Raw genomic sequence first — 17,298 nt, 5'->3', positions numbered from 1 at the left:
TGGGCAGGCTCATGCACCTGGCACTGGCCCATTCTGGCCTCGTGGGAACAGATCAGGCAGTGGAAGGGATCCCCGCTAGGGACGCACTAATGCACCTGCTCTGTCGAATCCCTGTGAGTTGTGTGAAAGACGCTAAGGGAATTATGTAGTAGGATAATTTTTCGAGAGCCACAGCTCTCTTCGTCAGATGCATCTTACGAAGAGAGCTGGGGCTCTCGAAAAACTTATGCTACAATAAAGTTGGTTGGTCTTAAAGGTGCTACTGGATCTTTACTATATTTACACTTACAACTAAAATGTATTGCAACAAATGGAAAATGTACACACAAGCAATCACACGTGGTTAAACTTGCTTTCTGCAGGCAGGTCAGGAACGCAACACTGACCGCCAAAAGCATTCAAACACTGCTTTCTGGACTTCCGGTTTGGGATTCATGGAGGTCTAACGCAGCTCCATTTGCGGAGCTGACCGGATTGCCGTTTTAACCGGCCGGAGGGGTGAAAATAACCCGCGGCCGACTGCTCTCAGGCGGGGAGCAGGCAAAGAACGCTCAAGACCCTAGGGTGAGCTAGATCTCGGACGAGGGGGGGCTCTACACAAGGAGTCTCCCCCCCGATCCTTGAGGTCCCACCCTGCGACGGGTCGGCTATAATCTCTGCGGCAATTTTGGGGCCAATTCGGCTGGCATAAGACCTACATACCCAAGCTTCGATCGGGGAGGGAAGTCGAGAGGAGAATTTAAGATCGAAACAGCGATTACAACCCGAGAAAGTTGAAGAGAAGGTAAAGATCGCTATCTCTTGAAACGGGACAGATTGACAAAAACAGAGAGGAAAGAAAGTAGATTTTTAAACTGCAACAGACTAGTGAAAAGGAGGTGAAGACTCGGCAGGAGTTGTATTTTAAAAGAGACTAAGTTTAAAGAAGTTATTACAAAAAACGGACTATTGTTTTGAATACCTGTGGTTTTGGAGCTGTGGGAAAAAGACACCATCGCGAGACCTGCTGTGGGAAGACGGGAGACAGGAAGTGCGTAACAACAATAGAGTGGCTGGAGGGAAGCGGCCCTTGCCAAGGGACAGGAAGTGGGGAATCGCCATTTTTGAAAGTGGAAGGGTCGTGGCTTCAGCGGAAGAGGAAGTAGGCCATCTTGGATTATAATAACATAGAGAAACCATAGAGAAAAGACGCCCGACATTTTGGATATAAAAAATTAATTTTGGCAAAGATTGGGACATTTGAAAAAAAGGAAAACGTTTAATTATACGCCACGGAGCTGAGGAAGAGAGCAGATTCGTGGGAGCGAGCTAAAGCAAGCCCCACGATGTCGAAAAAAGAGTGGCAATCGGCAATAGAAAATTTGGACAAAAAACTTATAGACATGATGAAAGAACTTAAGGATACGAAATTGGAGCTTATTAAAGAGGTCAAAGAAGTTACACAGACAGTAAAGTCGGAGCTGTCAGAAGTGAAAAAAGGCGTGGAAACGATTAGCAGTGAATTACAAGGAACGAAACAGAGAGTCAAAACAGTAGAAGACGCGATGGAGAATTTAATAGAAACGCAACAAACAGAGATGAGATTGGTAAAGGGGAGGATGTCAGTTGCAGAAACTAAACACATGGAGAAGCAGCTTCGTTTTCGTGGTCTGCCAGAAGTTGAAGGGAAGTCAGCGCAAGAACAGATGACTGAGGTGTTGGCTGAATACCTGGGGAAGGAGGAGGAGGAAATTGTGGCTATCCTAGATGTGGCGTATCGTGTGAACTCGAGAATTGCAACCCAGAGGAAACTACCAAGGGATGTGATCGTGCAGTTTACAACTAGAAATATGAAAGAGAGGATTGTGACAAAACAATTTCAAGATCCATTGGAGATTGATGGCAAGACGATTATTATAATGAAGGAATTGCCCAGATCAGTGTTACTGGACAGGAAAAAATATAGAGTGTTAATTCAGACTTTGAAGGACATGAACATTAGGTACAGATGGGAGTTACCGGAAGGAGTGTCCTTTGAGTTTGGAGGGGCAAAAAAGCGTATCAGATCTGAGCGGGAGATGGAGAGATTTATTAAGGACAATGAAAAAGACTTACCAACAAAACCATGAATATGGAGTGTAAAGTATTATCTTGGAATGTAAATGGACTAAACTCACCGAATAAGAGAAAAAATATTTTTCATTGGCTACTAAAACAAAAATGTGATATTGTTTGTTTGCAGGAGACCCATATTAGAAAACAGGATGTAAAATATTTAAAATCTGGAAAATTGGGCAAAGAATTTGTAGCGGCTTCCAACAAGAAAAAAAGAGGAGTGGTGTTGTATATAAAAGAGGAGCTGCAGCCAAAATTTGTTATGAGAGATGTGGAAGCTAGATTTGTAGCAGTGGAATGTAATTGGAACTTAAAGAGAGTGTTGGTAGTCGGACTTTATGCACCTAACGGTGCAAAGGAAAGTTTCTTTGAGGACTTAAGGAAGCACTTAGACGATCTTGTATATGACCAGATAATTCTTGCTGGAGATTTCAATGGAGTGACAGATTTGGAACTAGACAAAAAGACTACAAAAGCACAAAAGAAAAGAGGACTATTGCCAAAGCTTTTTTTTGAGTTGATTCAACAAGAGACTCTCGAAGACGTATGGAGGAGAGAATATCCTAAAACCAGACAGTTTACTTTTTATTCTGCAAGGCATTTTACATTATCAAGAATTGATATGATCTGGGCCTCAAAGGACTTAGCGTTATGGACTAAGGAGGTAGAAATAATGCCGATGGTAGGCTCAGATCACAACCCAATTATGTGGAAATTTGGAAAAAGGAGAAAAAGGAAAGCCTGGAGAATAAATGAGGACTTGTTACAGGAAAGTGAGAATATGGAAACATTGAGAAGAGAGACTAAGTTTTTTATACAATACAACGTGAATAAAGAAGTACCAACCAGTAAAGTTTGGGACGCGTATAAGGCGGTTGTAAGGGGCATACTAATGGACTTAAATGGTAGAGCAAGGAAAAAGAAAGAGGAGAAAAGACAAGAGATTGAGGAGAAAATAAAGGCCAAAGAAGTACAGTTAAAAAAGAGACCAGGGAAAAAGAAAATACATCAGGAAATCAAAATTCTTCAAGAACAGTTAACAGCAATGAGTAATAAAGAATTGGAGTGGAACCTTAAAAGACTGAATCAAAAAGCTTTTGAGGGTGCTAATAAACCTGGGAAATATTTGGCATGGCAATTAAAGAAGAAAAGGGAAAAGAAAATAATAAATAAAATTTGTGAAGAAAACAAAACGTATTTGGAGCAGACTACCATTAGCAGAGCCTTTTATAAATTTTACGCTAAGCTGTATAATAAAAAAGAAGTAAACAAAGAATCAATAGCATCATATTTGGAGAAAACCAAACTTCCAGAGATCTCGGAAGCTTGGAGAAATAAGTTGAACAGTGAAGTAACTGACGAGGAAATAAGTATGGCAATACAATCCGCAAATCTAGGAAAGGCGCCAGGGCCAGATGGACTTACGGCTAAATTTTATAAGACAATGGCCAACGAACTGGCACCATTCCTAAAAGAGGTGATGAACGGAGTTTTTAGGGATCAAAGAATTCCAGACACTTGGAGTGAAGCGAATATATCATTGATCCCAAAAGAGGGCCAAGATCTGACTAGCGTGAAAAATTACAGGCCTATATCATTACTTAACAATGATTATAAAATTTTTGCAAAGATATTGGCGGAGAGACTGAAGGGGTGGCTCTCGGAAGTTATAGAGGAAGAACAAGCAGGTTTTTTGCCGGACAGACAAATAAGAGACAATTTAAGGACAGTGATCAATGCTATTGAATATTATGACAAGCGTTGTGACAAGGAGGTTGGTTTCTTCTTTGTTGATGCTGAAAAGGCGTTTGACAATTTAAACTGGGACTTTATGTTTGCCACTATGGAAAAGCTACAACTGGGAGAAAGATTCATCAGAGCAATTAAAGAAATATATAGGGACCAGACTGCAGCAATTGTAGTGAATGATGAACTGACCAAGAAATTGACGATTAGTAAAGGAACAAGACAAGGTTGCCCGTTATCTCCATTGTTGTTCATATTAGTATTGGAGATTCTGATGATACAAATACGACAAGACGAGGAAATACGAGGAATAAAAATAAAGGACTATTCATACAAGGTTAGAGCATTTGCAGATGACATAATGTTAATTGTAGAAGATCCATTGGAGAACATGCCAAAAGTGATAGATAAGATTAAGGAGTTTGGTGACTTGGCAGGTTTCTTCATTAATAAAAAGAAGTCAAAGATACTATGTAAAAACATGACTAAGCAGAAACAACAATTGTTAATGGAAACAACGGACTGTGAAGTAACTAGTAAGGTGAAATATTTGGGAGTTGAGCTGACTGCAAAAAATATAGATTTGTTCAAGAATAATTATGAAAAATTATGGACTCAGATAGAGAGAGACTTGATCAAATGGAATAGACTGAATTTGTCATGGTTGGGCAGGATTGCAGCAGTTAAGATGAATGTGTTACCAAGAGTAATGTTTTTGTTACAGACAATACCAATCATCAGAGACTCTAAACAATTTGAAAAATGGCAGAGGAAAATATCAGATTTTGTTTGGGCAGGCAAGAAGCCTCGAGTGAAAGTAAAAGTTCTACAAGATGCAAAGGAGAGAGGCGGAATGCAACTGCCCAATCTGAGACTTTACCATGATGCAATCTGCCTAGTTTGGCTAAAAGAGTGGATGACATTAAAGAATAAGAAACTATTAGCCCTAGAGGGATATAAAAAAATTTTTGGATGGCACGCATACCTATGGCATGACAAAGTAAAGGTCAACTCGATGTTCCTGCATCATTTTGTAAGGAGAAGTCTATATACAATCTGGAAGAAGTACAGAACTTACGTACAAGAAGGAACCCCCTTGTGGGTGGTTCCATATGAGGTGATAGATCCGAGAGCTGTGGATAATGAACAACAATGTTTAACGTACAAAGAAATAACTAAGATTGAAGTATCTAAACTTAGAATAAAGACGCAAGAGGAACTATCACCTAACTATGATTGGTTCCAGTATAGACAGATTAGAGACTTATACAACTCGGACTTTGCAAAAGGGGGCATACGAATAGAGAACTCGGAACTAGAGCAGACCCTTCTTAAAGAAGACAAGAAAAGAATATCCAAGGTATACCAAGTACTGTTGAAATGGTATACTGAGGATGAGATAGTTAAAACACAGATGGTGAAATGGGCTATAAATTTCAATAAAGAAATAACAATGGAGGCATGGGAATACTTGTGGAAAACTACAATGAAGACAACGACATGCATTAATATTAAAGAGAACATTTTCAAAATGATCTATCGTTGGTACATGACACCAAAGAAGATTGCGCTAGGGAACTTGAATACTTCTAATAAATGCTGGAAATGTAAGAAACATGAGGGCTCCCTCTATCATATGTGGTGGTCGTGTGAGGTAGCTAGGCAGTTCTGGGGGGAAATAATAAGAGAAATGAGTGAAATTTTACAGTTTCAAATAAATAAGAACCCAGAACTCCTGCTGCTAAACTTGGGAATGGAGGGAATTCCAGCCCATCATAGGACGTTGATTTTTTATATGACTGCAGCAGCTAGACTTTTGTACGCGCAGAAATGGAAAGTACAAGAAGTGCCAACTATTGAAGATTGGATTTACAAATTGCTGTATATGGCTGAAATGGACAAGATGACAAGAAAACTGAGAGATCTGGACTCAGGGCAGTTTAACACAGACTGGGAGAAGCTGAAACAATATCTGGAGAAGAAATGGGAGGTGGGAGGAAAACTGTGGCAGTTTGAGAACTACTGAAGTATAATAAAAGTATAAAAGAGAGGGGTGACTTTACCGGGGGAGGAAGAGAAATGTGAATTTATAAGCAGTTAGATTAATTGATTGAGATATATATAGATATGTATAGGTTAACTGATAGAACATTGATAGAGAATAATTAATGATAAGGTTTAAACATGAGGATTGAGTAAATAACAATATTTTCTTTCTTTGATAAGATTTATATGCACCAAACTGAATGTACAGAAGAGTTAAATTGATTGATTATGCGAGGAGTTATATAGAATTACCATAAAAAGTTGAAATGAGTAATATATAGAGAACAAATCAAATTGTTTGATTTAAATGTGGGAAATTTTTATGGTTTATGATATATAGGTTTATATAGAAATATTCAAAACTGGAAAATGGGATAAATTGTTTATCTAAAGACGTATAGTTTGGGTGTATAATAAGTAAAGGAGTTAAAGATGTACTGCTTAATATAATGGAGAATATATCTCTTTTAGACAGAGGAATTTAATAGAAGTAAGGGAAAAGGGACAGAGGGTGGGAAAGCTGTTGGAAGTCAACAAAAGGGGGGGAAAGGGAGGGGGTTAGAAACGAAAAATTAGGGGAAAATTGACTGTAATGTAAAAATAAAAATGTTCTAACCCAATAAAAAATTTTTCTAAAAAAAAAACAAACACTGCTTTCTGTATGGATGGACTAGAAATGCCACTCTGGCCTTAAATTACCATCTAGTAAGCACTTTTACAACACTTCAATTTGATCCAAGAGATACTGAGAACTCAGACAACAGTCGAGTCTGAAGTCCAATACTGGACTATCTCAGCCTTGCTTAAAATACTGGAAACCATCTTTGATTATTCAAAGGTAAGCTTAGCCTGCAAAACTCGTTCTGTGTATTTGTAAAGGCAACAGCAAACTTATTGAAAGGAACACACAGCAAAATGCCACAGCTAGCCTTATTCCAGTATGACTGCATGCATCAGGCTTACCAAGTTAAATACTGCTTTCCTGGCATGATTCATCGCTGTAGGACCACTCCTTCAGGTACGTGATTGAAACCTAGAAGGTCAAAGATTTACAGATTAGTTGGGGCAAATATTTCACTGGCACAGTAGGCTACATTTATAAGAGTTGCCTCGCCGTCAAGGACACCTGCATAAGTGAGAGCTGAGAGCTAAAACAGTGAACCTTAATTTTAAAGGCAGAACAAGGTTGTAATATATAATATGAACCAAAAGCAGTTTCAGGGAACGCTCAAAGCAGCTAAAAATTTCATGATTTGGATCCGGTACAGGTTGAATCCTTACATGTTCGGGTTGTGTTCAATAGCATGCGCCATTTTTTCCTTACAGGACCAGTTAGCAATCAAAAGCTCTGGGTCTGAAGGCTTCCCGCACTGACATCAGCCTAAGCTGCTAAAATCCCAGGTGTATTTCCATAGAAGTCCATCTCCACAACTATGCTTACTGAAGGATGGGATCTAGTCATTATAATAGGACACCTTCACCATATAAAGCAGATGAACTTTGGAACGTGCACATTTAGAACAGCTTGAACTTCTCTTCTGCTCTGGTATACAGATAGGTAATTCAGGGACACTGGGAAGGTTATTTATAGGGCTGCAGCAAGTGTTCACCTGTGAACGTTTCCAGGGAGACTCTTGGAAGGCACAAGTTATTCCCTCCATACTTTTAAAAGTTCTTTGCTTTGCCCTTAGTGCAGTGATAGGACAGAATACCACCACTGCCAAGACAGAGGGTACAGTTGTTGGCCTACTTCTAAGCCGCCCCAGCACTGTCAAAAGTTGAGTCAATTTTCACAGCAAAGGCGTTATAAAAGCCCATCCCAATTTTTGGTTTTAATTATGTGTGTGCCAGTATTAAGAAACCAAATGCAAAAGCTGTCTGACAAATACTGGAGGTGGTAGGAGCTCCCCGTTCCCCCCCCCCCCGTCTTTTGTACATGTGGAAGTCAGTAAAACTGCAATCTGAGCATGTTCATTCAGGCCCATTACTCCCATAGTTTTTAAAACCTGTTTTAGAATTGTATCAGAAACAAGTGGAACAAACCAAGAACAAATACCGGTTTAAGTCAGTTCTGAAGATTTGCTCACACCTCTGTATGCTGTGATAAAGCACATAAAGTAGTAGTTTTGCCTAGCACCAGCATAGCCAAGAAAAACCAGAACTGAAATGTTTTGAGTAAGTTGCTAGCATCCACAACACCGACAAATTCATGAAAATACAAAACCCGTTCTGTTTGCTACTCTCTTCCCTCAAGGACACCCAGGCAGGATTGCTCTTTGGTGATAAAACTTTGGCACAAATTCAAATACTTCATAAGGTCTGCAAACGACCCCCCCCCCCCAATAACCATTCAGCAGCCCTCATCAAGTAACGTACTCTCTTGCTATACAATTGCAGGCCTCTCATCCTTTTAAGGCCACGGCAGTAAAAAGATCTGGTTCTCTCTCACTAGCTTTGGTCAGGCATACCATGCCTCTCAAATCAACGGCATGCTTCCTAGTCTCTGGAGTTGATCATTGAGAGAACTACTTTGCAGCTCAGTGGCTGGACTAGTCCTGAGCTTAACTTCATACTTGGCTACAAATTTCTCTGGATTGTCTTGGACCAGCCTAATCCACCTCACAGGGTTGTTGTGCAGGTAAGATGGAAGGGAAAGCCATGTACATGACCATGAATTAGCAGCAAGATAAACATGTAAGATAGGTGATGCAGGCTAGGTGACTGTCCCATCTAGGCTGCACGGCACACCATGTACCCAATGCCTTCCCTTTGGCCGGAAGTATAACAGTTCCTGCGGTAGGTGAACAACCCTTTAGTCCTAGCACTCCTGGCTCTCTACCACTATCTCCTCTTCAGTTCTTCAACAGCCCACCCCACCCCTGCCATTCAGGCTAGTACTAGAGTCTAGCACTAAATAAGTCACATGCACACCTCTAGACAGCCACTTTTTGTGGGGACAGAAGCACTGATCTGCTCCCCCCCCGCCATTTGCTAACTTTTGCTATGAACTCTTAAAACTATAACACTGAAGTTACACACTTAAAACTACACAGATCAAAGAGAAGGCACACCTTTATCTGCTATGCAAATAGCATCAAGAAAGAAGGCGTGCTCCGCTCCAGCTCACGGCAGAAAGATCAACTTCAAGCAATCACTCCACTGGTTATCAGTTCCATTTAAAAGTACTGGCCATCGCATACAAAGCCCTGTATGGGCCCTGGATTCTCATACCAGCAGGACAGCCTCTCTTCCTATGCCCTTCCATGGTCACTCAGCTCAACAGGGCCGTCTACAGGTGCCACCCTGCAAAATGGGCAACACCAACGACTGCCTGCACACGCGCATGTTCGGTAGTGGCTCCCTCCCATGGAGTCAGGAAGACTCCCACACTTTCGGCATCCACAAGCTATGTAAAACAGAGCTGTTCAAGCGGGAGTTTTTTTTTAAAGGAATAGGGCTGCATTGTAACAATGATTCAGGAAGCTGTTTCAATGAAGAGAACAGGACCCTGGATTATCCTATAATATGCATTATCTACTGGTGTATATTTTCACCTCGCTCTCACCACATAGTATTTCTACTTATGTAACATTTCTTATATTAACATGTCACACTTAAGACATGTTTATCTTATTGATTGTACAGACTTACGGGATATCTCAGTGAGAAAGGTGGACCACAAATGACATAATAAATCTCAATGTCCATGTATGCTTACAAAGCATGAACAGGCAGCTAGAAATTGCATATAGTGGAAGTGGCAGCCAACACTTAGCTGTTTCTACAAACTGCCCAGCCACTATGGTGCTGTTAGAAAACTGCAGAGCGAAGATCTCAGCCACGTACAATCCACGTGAAGAAGATAAGTGCTTCAAAGAAAATTGGAACCCGCCCCGCTGGGCAGTATTCAGCTGCTATGTGCTAGATAAAACATAAGCTAAACTCCACCTTTCCCTAGAAAGGTGGAGTTCTAGAAGTTCTCTAGAACTCCATCTTTCTCTTCTACTGAAGGTGACAACTGATATGCCTTAATTTGTGACCCAAAGAGTCTCAATACAACATAATTTCCTTTTGCTTCAATGGCCTTGTTCAGTTACTGAACTATCATTGCACCAACACCCAAGATGATCTGTTCACATTTCAGTCTCCAGTCTATTTAGAAGGATGTTAACCAGGGTGCAACATACGTATCCTGCTTTTCTATCCAAAGCAGCTTAAATTGTTCTTCCCTACTTTATCCTCACAACAACCCTGTGAGGTAGGTTAAGATGAGTGTGACTGGCCCAAGGCCATCCAGCAATCTTGCAAACCTGACCTTGCCATCTCCCAAGTATGATGGGTGCGCATGGGTTATGTTGGGAGTCTTTTAAAGCACCTGCACACCTTACCTTTTGACATCCCTCCGGGATCCCTTGAAACTGATACACTGTAAAATGATCCCCAGGTGCCCCGATTACTCAATTTCCTTCACAACAACATTGTGATGATCTGGATTATAGAGTTAATAACTAGCTGTGCAAATAACTCTGTGAACCAGACTGAAACTATATCCCAAGGAAAAATACTTTAAGGGAACATCTTCTGCACGAATTCCCAACAAGAATTCAGCAGGTGCCGTAAGCCATGTTTGTGGCTTTCACTCTCTATTAAGGTCTACATTTAACCTACTTCAAAGCTGAAGTTAAGCCAATAGCATTTTTTAAAAATCACCCTTACGCTAATCTTCACTCTAGTTTTTCACACGTTGCCTCAAAAGTGAAATCATTCAAGAGGCAGTGTGGTATAGGGGTTAGAGTTTCAGATTTAAGATCTACGACGCTCCAGTTTGAATTCCCGATCAGCCATGGAAGCTCTCAGCATAACCTACCTCACAGGGGGGTTGTGAGGATAAAATGGAGGAGAGTAATTTGAGCTGCTTTGGGTCCCCATAAGGGAGAAAGACAGGGTATAAATGGAGTAAATTTCAACTGATCACGTGTCAGCTTGAGAAGCTCTATTCAAATTAATGGCTGCATGTTTGGTCACAAGAACACCTTCCATGAAGAATTTCTTGAAGATCCACGGCGCTGCTGCTCGGACCCCAGGCACCAAAGTTCTAGGCCCAAACCCTCCAGCTGTGGTGTGACTAGTGTTAACAAGCCAACAGAGCCACTACCGCTGCTGAGACCTATTGGGCCCAATGTTCTTGAAGCACGCTCCACTTTGCCACCAAGAGCACTGAGTATGAATGAATCGCAAAGGGTATTTTAATTCATCTCTCCCACCCATTTCTTTAAAGGGCTCCCACAGTTTTTCCAGCATTGCTACTACCTAGGGAAAGAAGCCAAATGTTAGAAAAGTAGGAGTCTAATGCCAGCTAGACACAAGCAGAGCTGAACAGTACTTTTAACAATGACATGCAATTTTTTTTTAACGCAATCAATATGGGACCCTTTAGGACCCAGAAAGAAGCTAGAACAAAGCCAGCTTAAAACATATTTCTGCAGTGCGGTGTGCAGGTAAAGTGAAATCAGAAACGGCATATCCCTCAGCGGTAGCTGCCCTACCACAAACAAGAAGTGAGAGCTGTTTTACCAGCAGCGCCTACCGCATTAGCACATATGCTCAGGGCAGGCACCATAGCAATGGCTGACTAGCAACAGTGGAGGAAACAGAGCAGGGAGATCAAAGGAGGGAGAGCATACGCAAGCATGTGCTCTACCAAGCAAACCGAAAGGCAGTTGGCGGAGCAGCTGCCAAGAACATTTACCTGCCTTGCTATCGCTCTGTGCATCTCAGGATTAGGGAGTAGGTGACCACGTGCTCCAAGTAAAGGCTCCATTTCCCAGCTGCACGTACACACCGACAGCAGGGCTTCCTCATTATATAACCCACTATTGTGCAGCAAGGCCTGTCTTCGCCCCGCAAAGATATTGATTACACATCCTGCCCCTCGCTCCTACAGTACCACTTCCCCTGCCAGGAGTGAGAGTACAAGTTAGCTGTCTGCACAACCAGCCCACTCCCCAGCTCTCTAATTCTCCCCCTTCACGCACCATAAAAGCCAAGTGCCCAGCGACATTGACTCCACCTCATGTGGCAAAGCCTGAGCCTGGCACCGTTCCCTTCCCTGGGAAAGGTCATTCATCCGCTCACATTATTCACAAAGAGAAGCCCTGGAGGCTTCACACAGCAAGGTTCACCTTCCACTTCGCCTATACGAGTGAGTTTTTCACGGCACTGCAAATGCCTGCCCGCCCCCCCTTCCCCTTTAGCCTCATTCTGAGGCCAGCTAGGATGAAGCAGAAACTGGCTCAAGGTCAAAGGACCTCCCCACACACACCAGTGCATCCACAGCTGAGCAGGAGATTTGAACTGCGCACTCCAGGATCAATTTAACCACTCGTTTAAAAAAAAAAACCCAAATCCCTGCATGTAGAAGGCTAGCATACCCTCTCCTGCCAGACTTGGGTCCAGCTACACTTTAAAGACCACCTAGATTTCCAGGGCATGACCTGGAGTTAATGCTTCAGATAGATTTAGAAGTGGAAGTCTGTAGAGTTTTATCCAGCCAGGAGGTGCATTTGTAAGGTGTAATAATTCTGTAATTAGCTTGATAGAACTGTGGGTGTGAAAAGCAGAAATGAAGCATTTGTATTGAGAAGTAGTAGTTAATGGCCCTATTAAGCCCGGGGGGGGGGTCCATTTTTCCAAGCAAATCACAGTATTATTCCTTACACCTTTACTTTGAATACCCCTCCGACCTCCTGGACGAACCTTATATGCTTCCACTTCTAAATGAATCTGAAGAAAGGAGTTTTGACACTCGAAAGCTCATATCCTGGAAATCTAGTTAGTCTTTAAGGTGCCCTTAGACTCGAATCTCTTGCTCTTCTATCGCAGACCAACGCTGCTACTCACCGGGGGGGGGGAGTCTCCCGCCAAGCTCTTTGCAAAGGCAACTCCCAGCCTCTCCTCCCACACCATGCAAGCTTTTCTCACGCCGAGCAGCCAGGCGGGAGCTCCTCCACCCCAGAACGGTAAGCTCCAGGGCTTTTGGCAAGTCGAGCATGCCGCAATGCGGGATTCTTTTTAGCGCCTCCGCGCCTGACTAGGCAGAAGCACGCCTAAAAGGGGCACACAGGGAGCGGGGGGTGGGGAGAAAGGCCAAACAAGGACGAGGGCTCTCTGCAGGCGCGCCGTGTGAAAGGGGGCCAGGCACAAGCCATGGGTGGAAATGCAGGCTTAAGGTATCTGCATTTGCAAAGCCTTATGCACAAGTAATGGCGGGAAACGCATAAGCCAAGCAGTGCGCAGAAGCAATGCCTAACCAAAGCCTTGTGCATAAGCAATGGTTGAAATGAGTAAGCAATAGGTTGCGCATAAGCAATGGTTGGCAATGCACAAACAATGCAAAGCCAGTGGCTGGAGCGGAGGACGGTTCACGGCTCTAGTATCGAAGCAATGGCGGGGCGTTTTGCACGCCTCCGGGCTACCCCTACGCCCCTTTCACAGGAGACGCTGCATTTCTCGCGTGCAAAGCCCCCCGCCCCTGTTCTCACATGCGTGTCTAGGAAGAAGCCCCCCGCCCTCCTCCTCCCCGGGCCGCCTTCACCACCTTCTTAGCCCGGCCGGCCGCTCCCAGCCCTCTCCGCACGAGGCTCTCAGAAAGGACGGAAAGGCGAGCGCGTCCCCTGCGTCACTCTGCTGGGAGAGCCCGCGGCCACGCCCCCTTTTAACCCTCGACTCACCGAGCACTCCGCACGCCTGCGCTGAAAAGTCTCGCCGCCTCGAGCGCCCCGGGTTTATCAAGGGCGCGCGCGCGGTGCATGACAGGAGGCGTGGCCACGAGGGGGCGAGGCCTTTCAAATCAACCCCGTCAGAAACTAGAGCGAGGCGAAAAATTCATTTTAGAAAAAAAATCCCCAAATCATTTCGATCACCAACCCATGTTCGAGATGAGATAAGATTAAATTAAATTTTAAAAGATTAAAGAGGTTTCATTACTATTTTTTTAAACCGGCTTTCAGACTTGCCCGGCTGAGAAGGGGGCGGAGAAAGAGCGCGAGAGAAGCTGAGAGTTGGGAGGGAGGGGTGTGGAAAAGGAGCGGCCTGATTGGTTAAGAGGAGGCGCGCGCGTTTCCCTCCACCTCCCTCGGGTATGTGACATTTTGAGCTGTACCACTTCATACTGTTGAGGGGGGCGATAAATTAATGGACTGTTCCTCAGAGGCTATACCAAATTAAAAACAAAAAACGCTTTACACATAGAAATCTAGAATGTATACCCAAAAAATTAATATGATTTACACATTTTAATTTTGCGAATTTGCATCTATAAAGCACAATCGATTGTTTATTAAAATGTCTTTGAAAATGGACTGTCCAGACCCACACCTGTGTAATCCTGCCTTCTGTGAGAAAGGTGGACTATAAATAAAGGAAATAAAAAATAAATAGAATGTCAGGGAGAAAGGCTACTTTTCTACCTGAAGGGATTTTTTTAAAAAGTATTTATTTATTTACAGAATTTTTTACCCCACCTGTCTGCCCTCCTCAGACTTTTTAAAAAACACATCTAAAAAAATAGTAAACAAAACCCACATAATTTGAAACATTTTGCATTAGACGTGGGGTTATTTTCACTGAGGTGCTTAAAAGGTATCTGGGCTGTGTGTGGCCTCTCAGGTGGAGGGTTTAGGGTTGCCAACCTCCAGGTAGTGGCTGGAGATCTCCCGGACTTACAGCTGGTCTCCAGGCCACAGAGATCAGTTCACCTGGAGAAAATGGCTAATTTGGCGGGTGGACTTTATGGCATGCCATGCCAAGGCCCTTTCCCTCCCCAAATTCTGAAGAAAATGGCTAATTTGGCGGGTGGACTCTATGGCATGCCATGCCAAGGCCCTTTCCCTCCCCAAATACCACTTTCTCCAGGTTTCACCCCCCAAATCTCCAGGAATTTCCCAACTTGGAGCTGGCAACCCTATTTATGCACAATAGCAAACTCCTTTGTGTTAATAATAATAATAAAACCCATATCCGTGCCTATAGAAAGCTAGCATGTCACTGAGATGCCTAATTTAGAATCGTTTGCCCTGTGTTATGTTCGTTTTTATCGGGAATTTTTTTTTGCATATGGAGAAGAATTCAGTGACAAAAGCAATCTAAAGTCTAGGATTGTCAGATTCCAGGTGCGGGCTGGAGATCTGGAATTAAAACTGATCTTCAGTCAACAGAGACAATAGTTCCTCTGTGGGAAAAAGGCTGCTTTGGAGGGTGGACTCTATGGGACACAGAGTTGCCAGATCCAAGCTGCGAAATTCCTGGAGATTTGGGAGGTGGAGCCTGGAGAGGACGGGGTTTGGGGAGGAGAGGAGCCTCAGTGGGGTATAATGCCATGATAGAGTTCACCCTTCAGAGCAGCCATTTTCTCCAGGGAAACTGGTGCCTGGAGATCAGTTGTAATTCTGGGAGATCTCCAGCTACCACCTGGAAGCTGGCAACCGTAATGGGACAATACCCTATGATCCTTTCCCAGCCCCAAACACTGCTTTCTCTAGGGACCACCTCCAAATCTCCAAAATTTTCCTAATCTGGAGTTGGCAACCCTAGCTGCCTCCTATGTAAAAGACCAAGATACCGCTTGTCCTGTATCTCTCCATACTGGGGAAAAAAATATACATCTGTGTTTCCAACCTGTCTTGCCGTTGTCAGAGGCTTCAAAACCAAAGATTGTGTCCCTAAAGAGCTTTACCAATCAACAATTAGTGCAAGTAACTTTAATAAGTAAATAACAGGATGATATACAATTGGAAGTAATTTTGGGATCACAAGACTCCGGATACAGCAGGTCTTTTCATGTCTGTGGCATGCATCGCCTGTCTTTGCTGGAAAAGGTCATTATCTCTCCCACCAGAGGGAAAAAATTCCTGGGCACAGCTCCTTTGCAACAGTTAATTCATGGTAAATACAGTTCTTAACTTCAGGTGGATCTTGAAAAATAATTGAGATTGAAAGAAAAAAAAATCCAAGAATTACAGCGCAATCCTAAACAGAGTTACTCCAGTCTAAGCCCATTGATTTCTGTTAGCTTAGTATCTTTCTTTTAATACTTGCATGTGGAAAACAATGAACTGTTACACTCCTATCAGAAAAAAAATCACACAACCTCCCCCAGAGAAAGGATTAAAGTAGTTGTGACAAAAAGAAAATCCAGAAATAGACCCTGTGCCATTTTCAGCCCCCCCCCCCCCTGCCATTTTCAGTTAGCTTCTATTTTAGTATGCAGTCACTACTTAAACACGTGTGTTTTTCCCTTGTGGAGTAAGAAGCAGCCACCCACATGTGTGTGTGTGTGTGTGTGTGTGTGTGTGTGTGTCCTGAGATCACAAAAATTAATGTTCTTCAGCCCCCGCCCTAAAGAGGAGTTCCTTTAGCATTTTTAAGGGCAGGGAATCTGTTCATGAGCCTCCAGTTGTCTGTTATATTAAGTTTTGACTCAGAGGTGTTCGTTCCTGTTTCCCACTTGCAACTATGCCCAAGACAAACCTGCCCTGCTAAGCGCACAAGGTTTCCAGAATGTTATTCTCCAGCATTCACATCAGCCTTTTTGGGTGGGAACGGCTCTATCACCTCAACTGATCTGCCTTTCCGTAACTGGAGTCAAGGCATAATTGAGGACGTGGTTCATTATATTCTTGTGTTCACTTTATGTAATGTTCTTAGAATCCTATTCCAAGATAGACTGTAAATGGCTGGACTGGAATGAAGGATGTAGCTAAAACCTCTGGACCGGTGATTCTCAAACGGTGGGTCAGGAGGATCCAAAAGTGAGCAGGAGGGTTGCAAAGCCATGAGAGGAGAAGGAAGAGGCTGAACTGGGAAAGGAGGTTCGGGAAGAATTGGTGGCAAATTTGGGCTTGTATCAACAGACTGGGCCTTGACCTCGATAGCCCAGGTGAGCCTGATCTTGTCAGATCACAGAAGCTAAGCAGAGTTGGTCCTGGTTAATAAATGGATAGGAGACCTCTACCGAAGACCAGGGTTGCAGAGGCAGGCAATGGCAAACCAACTCTGTTAGTCTCTTGCCATGAAAACCCCACCAGGGGTCGCCATAAATCAGCTATGACTTGACAGCACTCTCCACCATCACCAACAGAATGAGCAAAATGGCCATGAAACACAGCTGGTCACTCAGTCATGCTATATGTTTCATGCTATGGGTTCTTTCCACCGAGCGAAATGTTGAGGCGATCTGGTTGCAGTGCTGATGGCTTCTTCTCTGTCTGCCTGTCAAAACGGAGTGTGTTCACAGGTGAGGATTCAAACTCGTGTCTACAGTGCTCTGATTGAACATGCCACAATAGTCCAAACAGTGGAAGCTGTTGTTGTGCCTCTATTCCTTGCCATGTGTACTGTGGTGTTTGGAGGTCA

General features: G+C 43.3%; 1 protein-coding gene across 5 annotated transcripts in view; it reads right to left on the bottom strand.

Moving 5' to 3' along the window:
* The window catches only part of TFRC (transferrin receptor), a 34,778-nt gene extending 21,104 nt beyond the window's left edge, over positions 1–13,674 (bottom strand). The window contains exons 1-3 of one of the 5 annotated variants that reach the window (XM_054984017.1): positions 13,484–13,562; positions 11,636–11,841; positions 6,850–6,919 (exon numbers count right to left, since the gene is read on the bottom strand). In XM_054984017.1, coding sequence (XP_054839992.1) covers positions 6,850–6,882 — 33 coding nt within the window. In that variant the 5' untranslated portion in view covers positions 6,883–6,919; positions 11,636–11,841; positions 13,484–13,562. Of the gene's footprint in view, positions 1–6,849; positions 6,920–8,957; positions 9,421–11,635; positions 11,842–13,483; positions 13,566–13,616 lie in introns of those variants that run through there. The other 4 variants (XM_054984018.1, XM_054984016.1, XM_054984015.1 and 1 more) reach the window with 4 other exon arrangements.
* Between the last annotated feature and the right edge of the window lie 3,624 nt (positions 13,675–17,298).

Source organism: Eublepharis macularius, chromosome 6, assembly GCF_028583425.1.
Source record: "Eublepharis macularius isolate TG4126 chromosome 6, MPM_Emac_v1.0, whole genome shotgun sequence".
NCBI lineage: Eukaryota > Metazoa > Chordata > Lepidosauria > Squamata > Eublepharidae > Eublepharis > Eublepharis macularius.
The sequence above is the reverse complement of the archived record's forward strand: the minus strand, read 5'-3'. Positions and strand labels throughout refer to the sequence as shown.